This window comes from Apium graveolens, chromosome 4 (genome assembly GCF_009905375.1).
Source record: "Apium graveolens cultivar Ventura chromosome 4, ASM990537v1, whole genome shotgun sequence".
NCBI classification, from domain to species: domain Eukaryota; kingdom Viridiplantae; phylum Streptophyta; class Magnoliopsida; order Apiales; family Apiaceae; genus Apium; species Apium graveolens.
In genome coordinates this window covers 213,134,681-213,155,024 of record NC_133650.1, presented here as the reverse complement: position 1 = coordinate 213,155,024, position 20,344 = coordinate 213,134,681, and the positions used below count along the sequence as shown (strand labels likewise).

Below are 20,344 nucleotides of genomic sequence, written 5' to 3'. Positions count from 1 at the left end.
GACCTACACACAGCTCACAAACACTAATTATCTGCTTAACACCATAGTTAGCCAGAGAATCGATCTTCATAGACAACGCATTTAGTTGAGCAGTGATAGCCGTAGCTGTATCCACCTCAAGAAATCCTGCTACCTTGCCCTGTGGACATCTCTGGGTTGGATACTGATATTCATTAGCAGCCATCAGTTCAATTAGATCATAAGCTTCCTCATAGCTCTTTGCACATAATGCTCCGCCTGATGCTGCATCAAGCATGGGTCTGGACTGTGCTCCCAACCCATTGTAAAAACAAGTGATGATCATCCAATCAGGAATTCCATGATGAGGACACTTCCTAAGCATCTCTTTGTAGCGCTCCCAAGCTTCACATAGTGATTCTCCCGTTTGCTGCACAAATTGAGTAATAGCGTTCCTCATTGCAGCTGTCTTCGCCATAGGGAAGAATTTAGTAAGGAATTTCTGAGCAAGATCCTGCCAAGTAGTAATCGAACCAGCTGGTAGAGAGTGTAACCAGCTCTTAGCCTTGTCCCTCAGAGAGAATAGAAACAGTCTCAACTTAATAGCATCTTCGGAAACGCCATTGAACCTGAAGGTGTCGCATATCTCGATAAAGTCCCTAATGTGCATATTAGGATCTTTAGTTGGAGAACCCCCAAAGTGGATTGAATTCTGCACCCATTGAATTATGCCAGGCTTGATCTCAAAAGTATTAGCTGTGATAGCTAGACAAACAATGCTAGATTGAATGTCATTGATCTTGGGTTGAGAAAAGTCCAACAAGGCTTTCGTTCGTGCTGCTGGATCTCCCATTGTAATGAGTACCTGAAACACAAACAAATAAACTGTGAAAGTAAAAGAATCCGAGTCAGTGAACTTTAACGACCACTGATGACAAGCACATAAACTAAAAATTAACACCGAGTCCCCGGCAGCGGCGCCAAAAACTTGTTAGGGCGAAAACACGCGCTAATATTCACGCAAGTATACGCGTTCGCAAGTAGTATAAGATATAAATCAGATTCGTTCCCACAGAGACTGGTTTAGGTTAAGTTCAATTTATGTACCTATGCAACAATGTATGGTTATCGCTCAATGCTAAGACAAATAACAAATTGGGTTTTTATTAAACTAAGAGATTATACTAAATAATATTAACTAAGAGAATTGAGGTTGAATTACTATATATGACAAACATGGGATCCTAACTTCATTAAATACTTCATTCAATAGTCTTATTATTTTTAACCTTAGCATGTGATGGTGATGACACTAATCAGATAACACGAAACTGATAAACGCCAACTTTCGTTGCACGAGTACCATTCTACCAGACATCCACAAAAGAGATAGAAGCTGAATAGGCACCAATTATATTGAGACCCTATATGTCTATAGAATTTGACAACATAACGGTTTAAGCACAAGTTATCTATCTTGATTACATAGGGCAAGTAAAACGATTAGAGTTACCTACGAATCATGCATACACATACATGAACCTATGCTAGCATGACAAGTTCTAAACCTCTATATTCACTGTCGCTTCAATAGAGATTAACACGCTATCTTATATGTTAGCTACGCACATAAGACGGATAAGCACAACCAATACTAGGATATCATACAATCACCACACACCAAGATATTGAAACAATTAATTATTGAAATCCATAAGTAAATCCGCTAGAATCCCATGACAACGATTAGCCCATAATCGAACTCATCGTCACCATGGGTTCCAATGAAAGCATGGTATAAAACAAGGTCTTAATAAACTAAATAATAATCAAAGTACGAATAAACGAGATGTAGGTTCAACAAGAACGAAAACGAGCATCCAAAGTTACAACTAATTCAAAGAATCACAAGTTGAAAACAAGATCTTCTTTTTCAGAGTTGTTCTGTGCTTCTAGGTCTTCTCCTTGGTATCTCAATCTTCCCGGATGATGAAAACCCTTTTTTTAAGTATATATACGCCCCTAGTGGACCTGGACCCTTAAAATCGTCAAATTCTACTCAAAAAAGGCTTTTCCAGCGAAATCAGCGACCAGCCGCGCCCTGAGCGGCCGCTCAGCTCTCCTGAGCGGGCGCTCAGCTACTGACTGGAAAAATATTCTGATGAATCTTGTTTTGACCATAACTTGAGTTCTACTCGTCAGAATTAGGCGATTCGACTGCCCACGCGAAGCTATTGAGATTCTCTACAACTTGAAAATAGCCTTGGCTTCCAATTCTGTTCACTTTTCATCATATTTCCTTTAAAAGCTCTTTTCTTCATTTAACTGATACCTGAAATGCAATAACACAAAAACACATCAAAATACCAACAACTTGAGTCCAAAACACCAATTTAAGCTTGTAATAAAGCATTCCAAGTGGATATAAAATCCACGTATCAGCCACCCAAGATATGAGACCATAGGAACCATTAATATTTAGTACTCTATCCAAAAACCAAAAAATTCAGCTAGTTTTTTCTGATTTTTTTCCAGGAACCTTCCTGGTGCCCGCCTGCCGGTTCCAAGCGGCCGCTTGCTGGCAGGCGCCCGCCTGCTGGTTCCAGGAGACCGTCTGTGGACCTGGATTTTGAAAATTCGGCTTTCAGCCTTGTTAGGTCCCAATTTGTTTGTAGAAGGGGGGTTGAATGTAAACAATACCGTTTAATCGAATAAAATACGGAATAAAAAGGTGAAACAAAATTCAAGTTAAATAAAACTTTTATTAAACTTGAAAGGTGTTATAACAACGGTATCTGTTACAAGGGATTAATCTCAAATCAATTATTACAAATCTAGAATAAATTCGACATGAACTTTTTCTATTTTTGCAATGAAAAGATCAAATGCTAAATACGATTTGAGATTAAGTTATAGGGATTTTAATCCGCTAGATTGTTACACAAGAACAAGATAAATAATTCTAGTGGTTTGGATTTAACTTTACAATCTAGAATTTTGATCTTGAATAAAGCAGATGAAAAATGAAATAATTTGCTTTTGTTTCTGCTGTGTTCTTGACTTGTGTGTTCTGTTGAATTATTGCATGAACGTCTTCTTCTTTTTTGTTGTTTAAGTAAACAAAACAATCCAGTTGAATCAGCAAGACTTTCGGAAAGACAATCAAATGTACTGGTATGACAATCCATTTGAACTGGTAGGACTTTCGGTGAGACTATCCTTTTGAACTAGCAAGACAATCCCAATAGCTAGCAAGACAATCAGAATGAACTAGCAAGACTTTCGGTATGACTATCAATTGTCATACCGATTGTCATAGTAGTTCAAATTAAATTGTCTTACTGAATTATTAATAGATTTTAATCTAATAACAATTCTAAAAATCCTTAATATTAATTCTGAATTAATTAATCAATTAATTTAATTAATCAATAAATTAATCTTTGCAGATATAATTTATTTTCTTAATTAACTTATTTGACTTAATTAATTAATAGAGAATTAATACTAATCTTGAGCAGCAACCATTCTTCTGAAAATCTTCTAAAAATTACTGTCAATTATGAATCAATTCCACCACTTCAATGTTGACACTCGATGTATTGTCTGGTTCATGAGTGACTAACTTCCGTGACATTTCTTCAAGCCTTGACCTTGATACTCTTGATTTTCTTCAGACTAAATCCTTGTAATTAATTGATACCCTGACGAGATCTCTGTCACTTGATTAAATCCACAATCTTGATTTATATCACTGAGGCTTGATCAATTTCTTGAGCTTCTTCCAGTGAATTAAGTCTTCAAGTCTGTAGATGAATAATGTTTCTTAACCCTTTGACAGATGTTACTTTGTGAGATCTCTCTGACGATAGATCCACTATTTACTTATTACATTCTTATTTGAGTTGAGTTAAATCCTCGAATAAACAAATAGGCTATGACATATGCCTTTCAAGCCTTATAAAAAAAACTAGAAAAAATACAAAAACACAACACCACAGCATTACAAACCCCATTACCCACAAATTCTTCCTACAAATTAGCCACAACCCCACTCCTAATCTAATTCCAACGTAATTCCTACCCTATATATACACACAACCTCTCCATATACACTCCCATATACTTTCAACTTACAAACCCTTTACTACACACAAAACACAACTCTCAAACTCTTATTCTCAGTTTTAATGGCCCCAAAGAGATCTCGAATTATCGATAATAGCAACACCATTCCGACTGCTGATTCCTCATGGGGTACTGTTGCAAGGCCCCGATTGGTGGATAGGGCTGCTGAGGAGGAGTATACTAGGCTTCTGACTAAGCCGATTCTGAAGGAGAGGGGGTTTTTGTCATCGGGGGGGGGGATGGTGAGTTATTGCCGATGATTGTAGAGAAGGGTTGGATTACTTCTTGCGAGTCGCCTGAGGCGGTCCCGATGAGTGTTGTTCGCGAGTTCTATGCGAACGCCAAGGCTGACAAGAATGGGTATTCTGTTGTTCGGGGGCTTACGGTTGATTATCAGCCCGAGGTGATTCGCCGTGTTATTGGGCAGCGACAAAGGAAGCCCTAGGAGGAGAATTGGAATGAGAAGACCCCTGAGGATTTTAAATCGGATTTGATTATTGCTACTCTATGTCAGCCGGGCACGGTGTGGAAGTTTAAGATGGGATCCAACGAGTATCGTTCTTTTCCGGCTGTTGCGATAAATAGGTATGCCCTAACATGGAATGCCTTTATTTGTGCTAATATTTTGCCTTCTTCGCATGCACATGAGGTTACAGTTGAGAGAGCCAGGTTGTTGTGGGGAATTTTGAATGAGGAATATTATGTGGACCTTGGTGAGTTCATCTAACAAGGAATTTTGAAGTTTTTGAGGGGGATGACGCATTACAACATCCTTTTTGCCTCTATTGTCATGAAGTTGTGCAAGGCAGTTGGAGTCCATTGGCCTTCTTATGAGCAGCTGCAGATGTTAGCCGCTCCTATTGATTCATCGACGCTGAATGCGATGCAGGAGTGGACGAGTGGAGAGCCCGAGGAGCATGGTTCGGGATATCGTCTTCCAGGAGGACGTCCAGCAGTTGGTGCTACGATGGCTAGGCCCAGTCAGGCTCATGGCGAGGCAGGTTCTTCTAGAGCCTAGGGAGGTGATGGTTCTGAGATGGCTGATGTCCAGTACAGGAGGCTTTCCAGGAGGATGGATTCGATGTATGAGTCACAAAGTAGGTTTGTACAGGAGCTCACCCTAGCACTTGGGACTGCTTTCAGAGGCCTTGGAGCTGACATCCAGTGGCCCATTTTTGGTGAGGACTCTGCTTATCCGCCTCCTGACACTCCACCCTCTGAGGGTGATGATGATAATGATTTCTCTGAGTAGGTATACCTTGTGTTCCTTTCTATTACCTTCACTGGGGACAGTGAAGATTTTAAGTTTGGGGGTGGTAGTTAAGGAACATATTTGTGTGTGTGTCATGTAGTTGCATATTCATGTTAATTTAGTTCATATAGTTGTATATTTTTTGTGTATATTTTTTGCCATATAGTTTTTTTTAGCTTTATCATGTCATATAGCTCATGCATATACCATGATCCCTCTGTGTTGCTTTACCAATTGATATGTGATATTGATGCGAGTGTAGTGATAGCGTTAGAGTGATCTTGAATCTTGTTAGGTTGACATGCATGCTAGAAATACTTGTAATTTCACTAAGTCTTAGAGTATGCTTAAGGACTAGATTGTTGTCATGGTTTGATGGTTTTTGAGGTTAATCTATTGATTATATTTAGAATGTATGATAGGCTCTTAATGATGAAAGCATGAAAAGATAAAATTGGAGTAAAAATTGGAATTCATTGCTAGTTATAGCTAGGCGTCAAATGGCTAGTAGTCGGCTCATATTGTATGCGAGTAGTCTAGAGTTGAGCAAGATGGAGCGAAACGCACTTGCTCAGAAATTGAAAAAAAAGAAGAAAAAGCATAGAAAAAAGAAAAAAAATATGGTTTAATGCATAATTGATCACGAGTGATCTCTTTGGTATTCGAGTTATTAAGTTCTTAGGGGACTTTGTGCCTAGTGACCTAAGGCTTTTATAGTCTGGGATCCGCTAACCTAACGCTCGCTAAATGGATGCCATTGCATAAGTCTTTTGTGGACCTCAGTCATTACACGATCAAATAAGCATTTGTTTATTGTGTTGAATAAAAATATTATTTCGTAAATAAGCTCCAGTGATCTTGAAGTGTTATAAGTCATTTTGTGTCTAGAATATATTCTTCGTATAATCTTGTGACTGCCTTGAGGATAACTGAGTCATGATAATTGGTCTAGTTTCGAAGCATATCTGTTAAGCATTCACACACACCACGTTTCTAGTTGTATGTTAGCTTGCGTGATTTGATTGATCTTTAGTCACCTAATTGCATTTGTTGAGATGTTATGTGTTGGTTGGTTTAGTCATTGTGATGGGGATCGCTGCATTTCATGTAGTTTGCATTCATGCATGTTTTTATTTTATTTTTGAGTCTGTGACGCTTGAGGACAAGCATTGATTTAAGTTTGGGGGTGTGATAAGTTACATTTTATACCACTTAGAACGTCTTATAATGGCTTGAATTGATGTCTTGAAATCAAGTATTTTGTGTATTTGATGCATTTTTCTAGTGTCTTTGCATTTCAGGGTATAACTTGCGTAATTAGGGAGATTTCAGCATAATAAGCCTAGGAAGTACTTGGGATCAGTTGTGGGGAGTTGTGCGAAGAATTCAGCAAATTCAGAAGCAGAAAGTGGGATTTTCCAGAAGCTGTGCAGGCGCCTGCCTGGGATATGCAGGCGACCGCCTGGAGATGCAGGCACCCGCGTGGGAACTGAGGTGGCCGCCTGGGGTCGTAAATTTAGAATCTGGATTTTCTAATTCAACTTCTATTGGGCTTCTGAGACTGCTGTTTCTTGTGGACTCTTATATAAACCTACTTGAGAGATATTTTACAATAACAAGCAACAAGCAACAATCAACCAGCAAGGACCAAGGAGAGAAGATTAAGAAGACCGTTTTAGCACTCCACAACGAAGAAGAGGAAGCATACGTTATCTTGTGATTCTTTTATTCATTGTAACAGTGGATGCTAGTTTTCTTTACTTTGAACCTTAATACTCTTGTGACGTACTCTGTTTTTATTAAGTATTTTTATTAGTTTATATCGTTGTGTTATTATCATGTTTTCATATGAACCCATGGTGACGATGAGTTCAATCATGGGCTAATCGTGATCATGGGTTTGTAGCGGATTTACTATGAATTTCTTTAGTTAATTGTTTAATACCTTGGTATGTGATGATTATATGATATCTAGCATAGTCAATTTGACTTGTCGACAACTCAGAGCTCTCTAGTGAATTTTGGCTTATCGATATCTCTGAGTTCTCTAGTGGAATTTGACTTATCGATAACTCAGAGTTCTCTAATGAATGTTGACTTGTCGATAATTCTGAATTCTCTAGTGAAGAAATGACTTGTCGATATCTCCAATCTCCATGTCTTCAATTTGGTTTGTCGATATCTCTGTGAGTTCTCTCGTGCCTTTCCTGACTTCTCGATAAGTCATTTTGAGTTCTCGAATGACTTCTCTATAACACTAAACCTGTGACTTGTAAAGATCTTGACTTGGAATGTTTTTCCTAAAACAGATTTATTCAAGTCCAAGAGTCTTCACAATTCTTCTGAGACATGATCTTCTTGATCTTCTTCTATATAGAATTCTTAGGTTTGACACTGTTTATAGAAAAAGACTCCAGTTTGCTCTTTTGACATTTTTACAGACTATAAGTGTTACAAATACAAAATACAAATTAAGATAACAATACAACTTACTTAGAGTTGACAAATTGTCTTAATCTTGTTAAGGTACATGCATGTCTTGCACAACATGTTGTCATGAGACATCCATCTTGTTGACTAAGCAATATCTTCGTTGAATAGACTCATCTTAGAGAAAAATCTGTGATGATGTATGATAACCCCTTGCTAGGTTTAAGTTTGTAGCTTTAAGGTTTAGCAAGCATACATTGTATCTAATGGGTAGGATTTCCATTTTGTGTTATTAATGTATCTGATGATGATCTTGTAATCCAAGGCTTTTGCCTTCTCTTAATATATATTTCTGTTGAACAAAAAAAAAGCAAAACCAATTAAGATTAAAACTTTTGACATCACAAATTTTAAATCATTAATGCAACTGTATCAATGTTATTCGAGTATGGGCAAAACTGCATGCATGATCATAACTGAAATTGCCTAAGAAGATGTATCAAAACTCTCTCTCTCTCAGCATACGCAATATTATATATCTGTATCACGAAATTAGGCTATTTTCATTTTCTTACGCTTATACAAAAATTATTAATTTAATAATATATTTTCGCTTATACATGTCACATATATGTATGTCACATATATGTATGCATGTGAACTTTTATTCACCTCTGGTCAATTATTATACAATTTTTAAGGAAGCAAATTTGAAAAAAATGACAAATACATTTATATTGAAATTTTAAAGTGGACATGTATTATGATAAAAAAAATTTACAGTTAAACCTCTTTAAATTAATATCCTTAGGACCAGCAATAAAATATTAATTTATCCAATTTATTACTTTATCTATATAATAATTTATTAGTTTATCAATAAAATAGTATTTTATTACTTTGCCGAATTAATATATTTAATGCTATTAGTATTACAGACATGACTTGAAATATTGATTTGAAAGAAAAATCACACTTGTAAATTATTGTTGCCATTGCAAGATTCGTACTAAAGAAAATGATGAACAACAACTTGGTGATATAAATTAAGGTATCAAATGATTAAATGAAGCCATATCGAATTATGATATAGCATTATGATGGATGTCGAGCATCTTCTAAATTATCCCAGCGAAAATGATGCAGTTATGGAATCAATTATAAATGAAGAAATTATTGAGTCGGTAATAAACACTGATTAAGGACTGATTCTGAACTGGATGATAGCAATGTCATCTCAAGCGTGTCATGAAAGGAAGCATTTCAAGCATCAATACTTTATACTATTTTATTTTCAATAGTGTGCTCAAATGCACACAATAGTCACTAACTCCCATATAAATGAGTTCTTTTTATTGATGGTTGAATAATAAATGTTAATAGTCCCCCTGCATTCACATCAATTCCACCAATAAAAAGAGTTCATTTTTATTGGAGTTAGTGACTAATGTATGCCCTTGGGCACACATTAGAAAGACCGTTTTGACTTAGGTGAAAAGGAAAAACAAGCTAATATAGATTTATATTTTAAAAATAATTGAATTTTATAACACATATACATATTATACATATATATATATATTTAAAATTATTACTTTAGATATTACTTGAGATTTTATTGACTTTCTAATTTTTTATTATCTTATATTTTTAGCGAGAATATTACTTTATAAAATTGATCATAGGGACCGGCGGAATTTATTATCTAATTTAGATTATTACTTTATCGGATATGATTTTATCAAAATTTAACGGTAAAGGTTAATAATATTAGTTGAAGGATTAGGGATGCCTAAGGGGGGGAAAAATCAAAATACACAGAGTCGACCAAAAAAAAATAAATGTGCATGCATAACCACGAGTCCATGACATTCCTGCAAGGATAGATAAGGGTTCGCGTCTTTGACTTAATGGGCTTGGATCAGCGTTGTTTGCGTGCTTGGAATTATACACACATAGAATCAATGTGTTTATATTACAAAAAAACGATTACCATGTTCTTTTTGGAAACTTACCGAGAGCAAGGTTGTAAAAAAAATTGATGCCAAAAAAACAAAATTGAAAATATTGAAAATTGGTTAAACTCGATTTCGTTCTGAAAATAAAGTACTTGAAATTCGAATAGTGCTCAAAATGAGTACTCAAATAACTAATCAGACATAATTTTTCTTTTAACTATTTTTTTAAATCTAAAATAACCCGCATCCGTTATCTATTGTATGTTAAATTTGTTTCATTCAAATTTTAGTCAATATATATTAAAAACTTAGAACACCTTAGCAAAATATTTTTATTATACAATATATAGCAATGCATACTAATAAGTAAATACTAATTATTTAATAATGCTAGAAGTATAATATAAACTAGCATTATTGAATTTAAATATACATTATTTGTGATAATAGTCGAAAAAATCAAAAAAATGAGTTTTAATAATTAAACGCATATCATTTATAACAATATACTCAATACTTTAATAGGAAAAAATCAAGATATATATATATATATATTTACGTTTTATCTTTTTTCGGGATAATTTTGAACGAAACAAAGAAAAATTGAGAAAATCAAATCTGACTTTGACTTCGAATACTCGAAGTCAAATTACATTTTGACCGATTTTTTATAAAATTGTTTCTGAACCTGATTATGCGGAACTCGAATCACACTGTGAATAAAAATCTTGTACTCAGATTGAGTACTCGGTCGAGTTACCAATTTTTAGAATTTAAAAGATGGTAATATACCCCAAATAAATATGAATAAATGATGTGAAACCTTACATTGGAAAATATATTTGAGTTTCTAAATCCTTACTTCTCTCTTTTTTTTAAAATAAATATATTTTATATATAATTTTACTCGGTAGTTTATCTCAGGATGACATACTACTAGTAATTAATAGATACTAAAAAAGAGATAAAAAGTGTTAAAGACTTGGCAAAAGTCAAACAATCAGTTTCTCAACTTTCGCAATTTCTAAGTTCCCTCGGAGAAATAGGTTCTCCACTAATAGGCTCTTGATTTCAAAAAATGTCTCTGCATAAGTTAGAGCTTCAACATGCTTCCGGACGCTCTTTAAAAAATTAAGACTTAGTTTTTTAACTGTCTTGTATATGTGACATGGTTTGCTAGTCTTTGTGTTATTGGTTAAGTTTTTGTGTCTTCTTTCAAAAGATGGATTCAACAGCGGATCTGATCAACGACATCAACAACATATCACTTGAGGATGAGGATGAAGATGAAGGAGGTTTAGAAATTATCACCGAAAATGCAGACGAAACACAAACTGGTTTCGATGCAAAATTGTATGTGGTAGGCAAGTTTCTAACGGAAGGACGTACAGATTTTCAAGCTTTACAGCAAACGCTAGCGGCATTATGGAAGCCTGGCATGGGTGTCTATATCAAAGAGCTAGAGACAAATTTGTTTCTATTCCAATTTTATCACGAAGTTGACGTTAAAAGGGTTATGGAGGGCTGTCCGTGGTCGTTCAACAGGAGGGAGCTGCTAATGCGTAGACTATCAGAAGGTGAAAACCCTCGCAGTGTACCACTAAACACAATGGACATGTGGATACAAGTTTACGATCTCAAAGTGGGTTTTATGACAGAAAGGTTGATTACAGAAGTTGGAAACAATATTGGTAAGTTTGTAGCCTCATGCCCTACTAATTTTAGTGGAGTATGGAGAGATTACTTTCGAGTAAGAGTTACGATTGATGTTACTAAACCCCTTAAGAGACGTATGAAAATCAAGAAATCTGCAGAGGACTGGTATTGGATCACATTCAAGTATGAGAACGCCCCAACTTTCTGTTTCATCTGTGGCATACTCGGTCACTCAGAGAAGTTTTGCAGTAGATTGTTTCACACTCCATAAGCAGAGATCGTTAAACCATACGGCTCTTGGATGAGAGCTCCGTTTAGAAACCATGTGAAACCCATAGGTGCAAAATGGCTCAGGAATGGAGCGAGTTATGGTGGCCGGAATTCAGAGTCTCAGTTCCAGGCGAACAACAGTAATTTTAATCAAGATCCAATAATCACTCCACCAAATCAGGATGCAGTTATGAAAGGAGATTCCCCGGGGAAGGATAATTTTCAAAATCAACAAATGAGCGGCAAAGGAGGGATAAGGAATGTTTTCAGTGTAGAAGCAATAATCTCGGAACCTAATCACAAGGATAAGCCAATCATTATTGAAAACAAGAAGCGTAGAACAGGGACTGACACTAATCCAACGGGCCTGAATAACGATGTTTTTTTGGACGTCAATGCTGATGAGAAAATGGGCTTTGAGCAAGAGAGCCCAAGTAACAACCAAATTTCAAAAAACGGACCAGAGGCGAGTATCCACGGGGGTGCTCGCCTAGCCCAATGAGTATTATAAGTTGGAATTGCCATGGGCTTGGGACCCCATGGGCTTTGCAATTCCTTAAGGAGATAACACTCCAAAAGCAACCCAATTTCATATTTTTATGTGAAACTCTTTGTAAAAATAAAATGATTGAAAAAGTGCAGGCGTCTTTAGGTTTCGAGGGAATGGTTTCAGTAGATGCCACTGGCCATAGTGGAGGTCTCGCGTTCTTATGGAGAAATAAGGATGAGGTATCTCTTTGTTCTCTCAATAAAAACCATATAGATGTCATGGTAACTATGAATTCCAATACAATTTTCAGACTCACAGGGGTGTACGGAGAACCTGACAGATCAAAGAGACAGGAAACATGGAGTTTACTTCGAAACCTAGCCAGCTACAACTCAGCACCATGGTGTTTAATTGGAGATATGAACAACGTTCTTTCTCAAGCAGATAAAAAAGGAGGTAGACCTTATCCTGCTGGTTTGGTGCAAGGGTTTCAAGACGTGGTTCATGACTACGAGCTCATATATATGCATATGGAAGGGTACCAGTTTACTTGGGAAAGAGGTCTTGGAACAAACAAGCATACTGAAATTCGTTTGGACAGGGCTCTGGTAACACAGACTTTTCTAGACCTGTTCAAAGAAGCTAAACTCACAAACTTGGAGATTTCTACATCTGATCACTCTCCTTTGTGGTTAGAACCAGAAATTGGTAACACTATATCAGGAAAGAAGCCTTTTCGCTTCGAAAATGCCTGGCTCAGGGAGCCTATGTGCTATCAACTAGTAAAAGATGTTTGGAGTAGCAGCACTAGGTCCTTCTTCGATAAATTGCATCAGTGTTCAGAGGTTCTGTCAGAATGGGGAAAAGAAATCACAGGTAACTTTAAAGTGAGAATAAATCGTAGCAAAAAGGTTCTGCAAGCTCTTAAGGGTAGAAGAGATTCAATGTCAATATTAACGGTGCAAGAAGAAAAGAAAAAGCTAGCTGAAACGTACACTCAGCAAGAAGTATTTTGGCGCCAACGATCGAAGCAGCTATGGCTTCGAGAAGGGGATCAAAACAGCAGTTTCTTTCACGCAGCCATGAAAAAAAGAAGGAAAGTGAACCATATAAGCTCTCTCCAGGACGTCAATGGGAATACAGTTAAATGGGGTACTGGTATCGAGCAGACTATAGTGGATTACTTCTCCAGCTTATTCACTGCTACGACCACTGATTGGAATAGCGTGGTTGAGTGCATTCCTACCAAAGTAACTCCTATTCAAAATGAAAAACTGCTGGCAGAAATTGATGAAAAAGAAGTAAAAGCAGCTCTTTTCAATATGCACCCAGACAAGTCCCCGGGCCCTGATGGAATGAGCCCGGGTTTCTACCAAAAATGTTGGAATATCATCAAGGACGACTTAGTCTCTACAGTACGGGATTTCTTTGCAACTGCTGTCCTAGATGATCAGTTAAAGGGTACTAACATTGCTTTAGTCCCGAAGAAACCTAACCCAGTGATTATGACTGATATAAGGCCTATATCCCTCTGTAACGTGGTTTACAAGGTCATATCAAAAGTGCTAGCAAATCGAGTTAAAACAGTTATTGATCTCTTGATTTCAGAATCACAAAGCGCTTTCATACCTAGAAGATCAATTACGGACAACATCATGGTAGCTTTCGAAGTCATGCACTACATGAAACGCAAGACAAGAGGGAAAGAATATTGGATGGCTCTTAAGCTAGACATGTCAAAAGCTTACGGTAGAGTCGAATGGAGTTACCTCGAAGCAGTCCTTCTAAAGATGGGTTTCAACAATCAGGTGACACAGCTATTCATGAGTTGTATTACCTCAGTCATTTATAGTATTTCCCATGCAGGAAATTTTTTTGGCTCTATCAAACCGGGGAGAGGTCTTAGGCAGGGTGACCCCCTGTCTTCGTATTTATTCCTTATATGCATAGAAGGTTTAACAGCTCTCTTACATAGATATGAGCAGGAAAAATTGATAAAGGGAATCAAAGTAGCTAGAACAACCCCGGTCCTTTCTCACATGTTTTTTGCCGATGACTCATACATTTTCTATAGTGCAAATGGAGAGAGTGCAACAAACATTCTGCAGCTCCTAAACATCTTTGAAACAACATCTGGACAGAAAATCAATGTGGACAAGTCTTCCATATTTTTCAGCAAAAATACGCCAAGCTTATTGAAACAAACGCTCTCTCAGCAACTTAATTTTGTAGAAGCTGGTGATCAAAGTCTCTATTTGGGACTTCCCAATATCGTGGGCAAAAACAAATCTTCTTTGTTCGGTTTCTTAAAGGACAAAATGCATGATCATATCCAAGGGTGGGACAAAAAAACTCTCTCAAAAGGTGGGAAAGAGATCTTACTAAAAACCGTTGCTCAGTCCCTTCCCAACTACGCTATGGGAGTGTTCCTGTTGCCTATAGACTTGTGCCAGCACCTCGAGAGGTTGATGTGTAGATTTTGGTGGAGGACAGATCCGAAAAAAGAAAAAAGCATTCACTAGCAGAGCTGGCATAATTTATGTAGGAGGAAATCTAACGGTGGAATGGGTTTTCGCAGCGTGAGAGACTTTAATTTGGCTCTACTTGGTAACCAAGGTTGGAGATTGCTTAAACACCCAGATAAATTGGTGAGCAGGATATTCAAAGCAAGATACTACCCTAATGGCACTTTTCTTAATGCCACCATAGGTAGCAACCCTAGCTACGTGTGGAGAAGCGTCCTAGAGTCTCAACAAATCATCAAAGCAGGAGTGGGGTGTAGAGTCGGAAATGGAAGCTCTATAAATATATTAACAAACCCTTGGCTACCATCAGTCTCTCAAGCATATGTTCAATCAGACAACATGGCCCTGGTGGATCAAAAGGTATCTTCTCTGATGAGCATGGATAGTAACAGTTGGGACTTAGATATTCTATATGATCTGTTTAACGTTGATGAAATAAGTACCATACTGTCAATCCCTCTCGACAAGAATGTAGATGACTCGTGGTATTGGAGGCATGAAAAACTGGGTTTCTACTCAGTTTTGTGCCCTCATGCTGCTACCTGTTGGGATTTATACAGCAAGCTTAACCTTCATGGTGAGTTCAACACCTTTGCTGATTGGTTTCATCTAGCTCTCCAACAACAAAGTAAAGAAGAGATAACCATTATTGCTGCAATAACTTGGATGCTGTGGAAGAATAGAAATGAGCTCATTTGGCAGCAACGAAGTAGGGAGCCTACAGACTTGGTGTAGTCGGCGTTCTCAGTCCTTAACCAGTGGAAAAGTGTTCAGGATCAAACTTTCGATCGGTTTTTAGGTCACATGACCAATGAAGACGGTGCAGAACACTGGAGCTTACCTATGCCAGGAAGAGTTAAGGTGAATACAGACGCAACCGTTTTTGAGGACACTACTTGCTTCAGTTATGCATTTGTCGCTCGTGACCAGGAAGGAGTATTGATAGAAGCTAGATCAAGGTGTTCATTTGGTAGACCAGACCCGGAGCTAGCAGAAGCCATGGGTATTCGCGAAGCTTTAACTTGGATAAAGAACTTCTCTTATGCCAATGTGACGGTGGAATCTGATTGCCTGCAGGTTGTACAAGCCATTCGCAGCTCTTTCTTGTGTTACTCATACTTAGGAAGAGTAATAAAAGAGTGTCGAGTATTACTAGCAAGTTTGGAAAGCAAAAGCATTAAGCATATTTTTGTAAAACGGTCTGCGAACAATGTTGCTCACTACCTAGCGAAGCACAATTGTTCCATTGTTGATCGTAGATGGAGGGTAGGAGATATCCATCCCGAGTTACATTATGTACTGTTAAATGATTTGAGTAATGAATAAAAATCATTTTCTTGGCAAAAAAAAAAAAAAATTAAGACTTAGAGCAAATCCAAGAATTGTTGTGAGCCTCCTTATAAAACCAAATATTATATGGGCTCTTAAGTCATATTATTTGGGTCTGCTCCAGTAACTCTCCTCAAAGTTTGTATCTTCATACCTTTTTATTCTGTTTTATAACAACGGTCACCTGTATTGGGCAAAGGAAACTATGTAGCTGCTGTACCTGTAGAATTATAACTAGGTGCTTGGGTAGGTTCTGAAGCGTCTTGTCATCTACTAGGCATGCTTTTTTTCCTACAATGTGGCTGGGAGCTACCCACAGAGGGTCAAATTTGTTATTGCGCTACTGTTGCTTGGACTTGCAGGAGGAATCAGAATCATCTTTGGACATGATACTAAATGGCAACAAATGGGGGGAATCTGATGTACCAAATACAAATAGGAATGGTGAAAGCATTTTGGAGGGAAAATATATACTAATATTAAATTAGTTTAACATACATTAGAGGCTCCTCAATAATGAGGAAGGTTTTGAAGATTTTAAATATTTAGGGAGTGATTAGGAGTGTGTTGGAGTTGAGTTTTGTATTAATTTTGTCAAAAATGACTCAAGAGAAGAAATAGAGAGTCACTTGGAGTTGCTCTTAAGAGCCTTATTTTCTCTCCTCAAATTCCAGAGCATAGCCTTATTTTCCCTCCTCAAATTTCAGAGTTACTGCATGACTCTTCACTTACATTTATCGTATCCCACTTTTATCTCATTTTTATGTTCAAATATGTATAAATAAAATTAAGAGGGAATATGAAAAATATTGTTGGAGTTGAGTCTTTTAAAAATGTACTAACTTACTCAGAGTTTAATATTTTATAATATATTTAAAAATTTACTAAGAAACTGCTGGATATGCTCTAAATCGCTTTAACAAACATATAGGGCATGTTTGGCTGACCCATAAAAATTGGCTTATTAATTACTTGTTTTAAATACAACTTTTAAGTGGATAAGTTTAATATTAGTAACATCGTAATTTTTCTCAACTTATTTTGAATTTTTATTTTGAATTAACTTTAATTTTAAAATATATATTTTTAAATGTTAATCTAATTAAAACTTAACGAATTAAGATTATTATATTTAAAAATTATTTATTTTCATTTATTTAAGTAAAAAAAATTCGACTTATAAGTAAAGTTATTTAAACATTTATATAAATTATAAGTATTCATTTACTTATCATCTATAAGTCAATTATTCATTTTAAATTATAAGTTATTTATTTTAATATTTCCAAAAAGGCACAAAATTTAATTGATCTAGACCCTTTCCTAAAAAAACTTGACTTTTAATTTAGCGCTTTAAAAATAAAAACAAACACCCCCCAACTCTAATATACGTCTGTAAATAAAGAAAGTTGTATATGTTGACTTGAGTATAAATGTATAAAAACTAGAAGGAAAAAGGTTGCCGTTCAAATAAAAAAGGCCTTTTGCTAGTGTAAAATCCGTAATTTTAAATTTAATTTATTTATTAAAAATTAGATATTAATTTGTTAAGATGAATATTTTTAAATTAGAATATTTCGAAAAAAATTTTGTGCAAGTTATTTGAATTGGTAAAAAATTTGTTATTTGTGAAAAGAAATGTGAAAATAAAATAAGCAAATGAATATCTTTTTAATTAGGCATTTGTTTGTGTCAAATATTTTATTTTAGGAATTTATTTGGAGAGGTTGTATAAGATTTTAGAGAAAAATTTAAGAATTACCTTATCAAAATTAGAGTTTTATATGCTCATATATATGGAGCCATTTAGACAATAATAATAGCTCCTACATAAATTCACTCCTTCAGATACATTCTCTCTGTTTTCTTCGATAATTTTGCTTTGGGCATGTCATGAATGGTAACTAAGATTTTTATTACTACCAATACCATGTATGCATGTAAATTGCAGTTAGTATAATAGTTTTTGTGTAATCGTAAACATGATTCGGTCAGAGGCCATGTTGTGCAATTTTAATTTCTTTTATTTTATCACAATCTGCGCATGCTTCTATTCGACCATGCATGTGGTTTACTCTTTTGTGTGTTTATTTACTTGTTCATATATGATGGTGCGTAAGATTAAAATCTTCGTTTTATAAAATTGTAAATGTGCTTCAGGTTTTTATTTTTGGTAAAATATTTAGTAATAAATTTTTTAGTCCAAAAGTTTACGTCTTCATAAATTAGGTTACATGATTATATATTTACATGCTATTTATAACATATGAATTTTTGATGAGAGATAAACACGTGCAATTTTTATTTATATTGATTTAGAGGCATGCGTTTATTAATAAATATGTTCACTACAAGGATTTTGTTATCAGACAACACCTCTTAAACAACGGTGGAAAAAAAAACCCGTTGTCCGAAATTGACAGACAATGGTGGATTTCTTTGACATAAAAATTGTTGTCTGATGGGTTCTATAACAACAGTTATAGCTGTTTTTTGAAAGTGTTGTCTTTTTGATGTTCTATTACCAACTCAGACAACCGTTTTAAAATGTACTGTTGTAAAACGTCTTTAACCACAACACTTCAAAACCGTTGTTAATAAACTATGTTTTTGTAGTCTGAGACAACAGTTTTGGCCTTTATGTTGTGTAATTCAAACAAGTGTTTATTATAATAGTTGTCTGGTTAGACATCAAACAATGGTTTTTGCATACCATTGTTAAATGGTATTAAATGGAAAGCTCATATAGACAATGGTTATTAGTACTGTTTGGTAAATGTGGTTCAAACAACGAGTCTATAGAACCGTTGTCTGAACACCTTATTTAGAAGACTGTTTTACAGATTGTGAGAGTAACCGTTGTCTGTTGAGTAATGAAAATAAAAAAAATTACTTGTACATATCAATGCCCCAGAAAACCAATCCAAAACCATCCAACCATGAAATTTACAAACCATAAATCATTCGACCAATAGACTAGCAATCAAAAAATACTTCCTCAAATGGAAAAGTCAAATTAAATCGGATAATACAACCAAATACCATCACAAATTGACAAGTTTACAATCCACCAAAATCACAATTAACTTATATTCATCATGGTTTCAACTTTTAAATTCTAAGTTTGGCGATAAGAGCATACATGTCCTGTTTTACTCTCTTTAAAGTATACAACAGCTTCAAAATGCAATCTCCATTTTATGGAGATCGCATTTTGCAGTTGTTGCATTTCTTTAAATAGAGTAAATAATGGACATATTGCATTCATCAAACAAACTAAATACTTACACAAATTTACAAGTTAATCCATGAGTCGAGAAATAAACAAACTAATCCTAATGCCTACACAAAACATAACATTATGTTGGCAGAGAAACGTATTACAGTGGAATACAAGACATCAACTAGGAAAACAAGAATGCGATCAAACAGTGGTGTCCACCCAAATTGGCCAAACTGTTAAAATTTCTTCTACCTCAGCTTGATCAACATCATCTCAACTTGATCAACATCATTAGTAAACCCTGCAGGTTCCATCATCATTAAATGACCTAAATTTTCTTGCCCTTAAGTAGTTTCAAATGAGGATTAAAAATTGGATCATTCACTGAAATCAAAATAAAAATTTAAATATTAACAAATATTAAAGGAACACGGTTCATGACACTATTAATGTATACATAGTATAATTACTTGAAACCAATTACAGGGCATAGTCCAAACAGTTAAGATATATTAAAATTTATAAAACTCATAAATTCATGCATATTAAGACAGTAATCATAAATCACACATATTAACTGAAAAATTTATAATTCAACAAATAGAATCATTTAGGAAATTAAGAAGAAATTATTGTGGATAAATAGTAATAAAAGGCAAACATGTGTACTCTTCTTCAAATTTAAAAAAAATGTAATTTATTACCATCATGAAAGTTGGATCCATTCTTATTCGTCCCTCATATAACTAGCTTTTTCCTCGTCATGTTCGTCATCATTCGGGAACGTTGGCATATGTAACTCATTCTCAAATTCTATTCTACCGATCCATCATTTTCGTCATCACGTAGTCATAGTAGTTCTTTTCCGGTAATTTCAACACAACAAACCAATATTTTTCAAGAGGATCCTCAATGTAACATACTTGCTTAACATGTTTACCTAGCACAAAAGGATAATTTATAAAGCCTAATTTATTTAAATTAACCAGTGTAAATCCCAAGTTATCTACCTTAACCCCTTTGTTCATATCTACCCAATTACAACGAAATACAGGAACTTGAAAGTTGTTTAGTCTAACTCCCAGATACTTGTTATAACTCCGTAGTAGGTGTGCGAAGTATGTT

The 20,344-nt window shown here is 35.5% G+C and overlaps 1 protein-coding gene and 1 non-coding gene across 2 annotated transcripts; both read left to right on the top strand.

The window, feature by feature from the left end:
* Positions 1-314: 314 nt before the first annotated feature.
* On the top strand, positions 315-421 carry LOC141723231 (small nucleolar RNA R71). The gene has a single exon (XR_012576217.1). It is a non-coding gene; the product is annotated as a small nucleolar RNA R71 (small nucleolar RNA).
* Positions 422-10,948: 10,527 nt separating this feature from the next.
* Positions 10,949-11,653, top strand: LOC141719355 (uncharacterized). The gene has a single exon (XM_074521728.1). The coding sequence runs from the start codon at positions 10,949-10,951 to the stop codon at positions 11,651-11,653; it is 705 nt and encodes a 234-aa protein (XP_074377829.1).
* The last annotated feature ends 8,691 nt before the right edge of the window (positions 11,654-20,344 follow it).

What these genes read in the sequence shown, in the direction of transcription:
- LOC141719355 (XM_074521728.1), top strand. Translation starts at nt 10,949, where the DNA reads ATGGATTCAACAGCGGATCTGATCAACGACATCAACAACATATCACTT.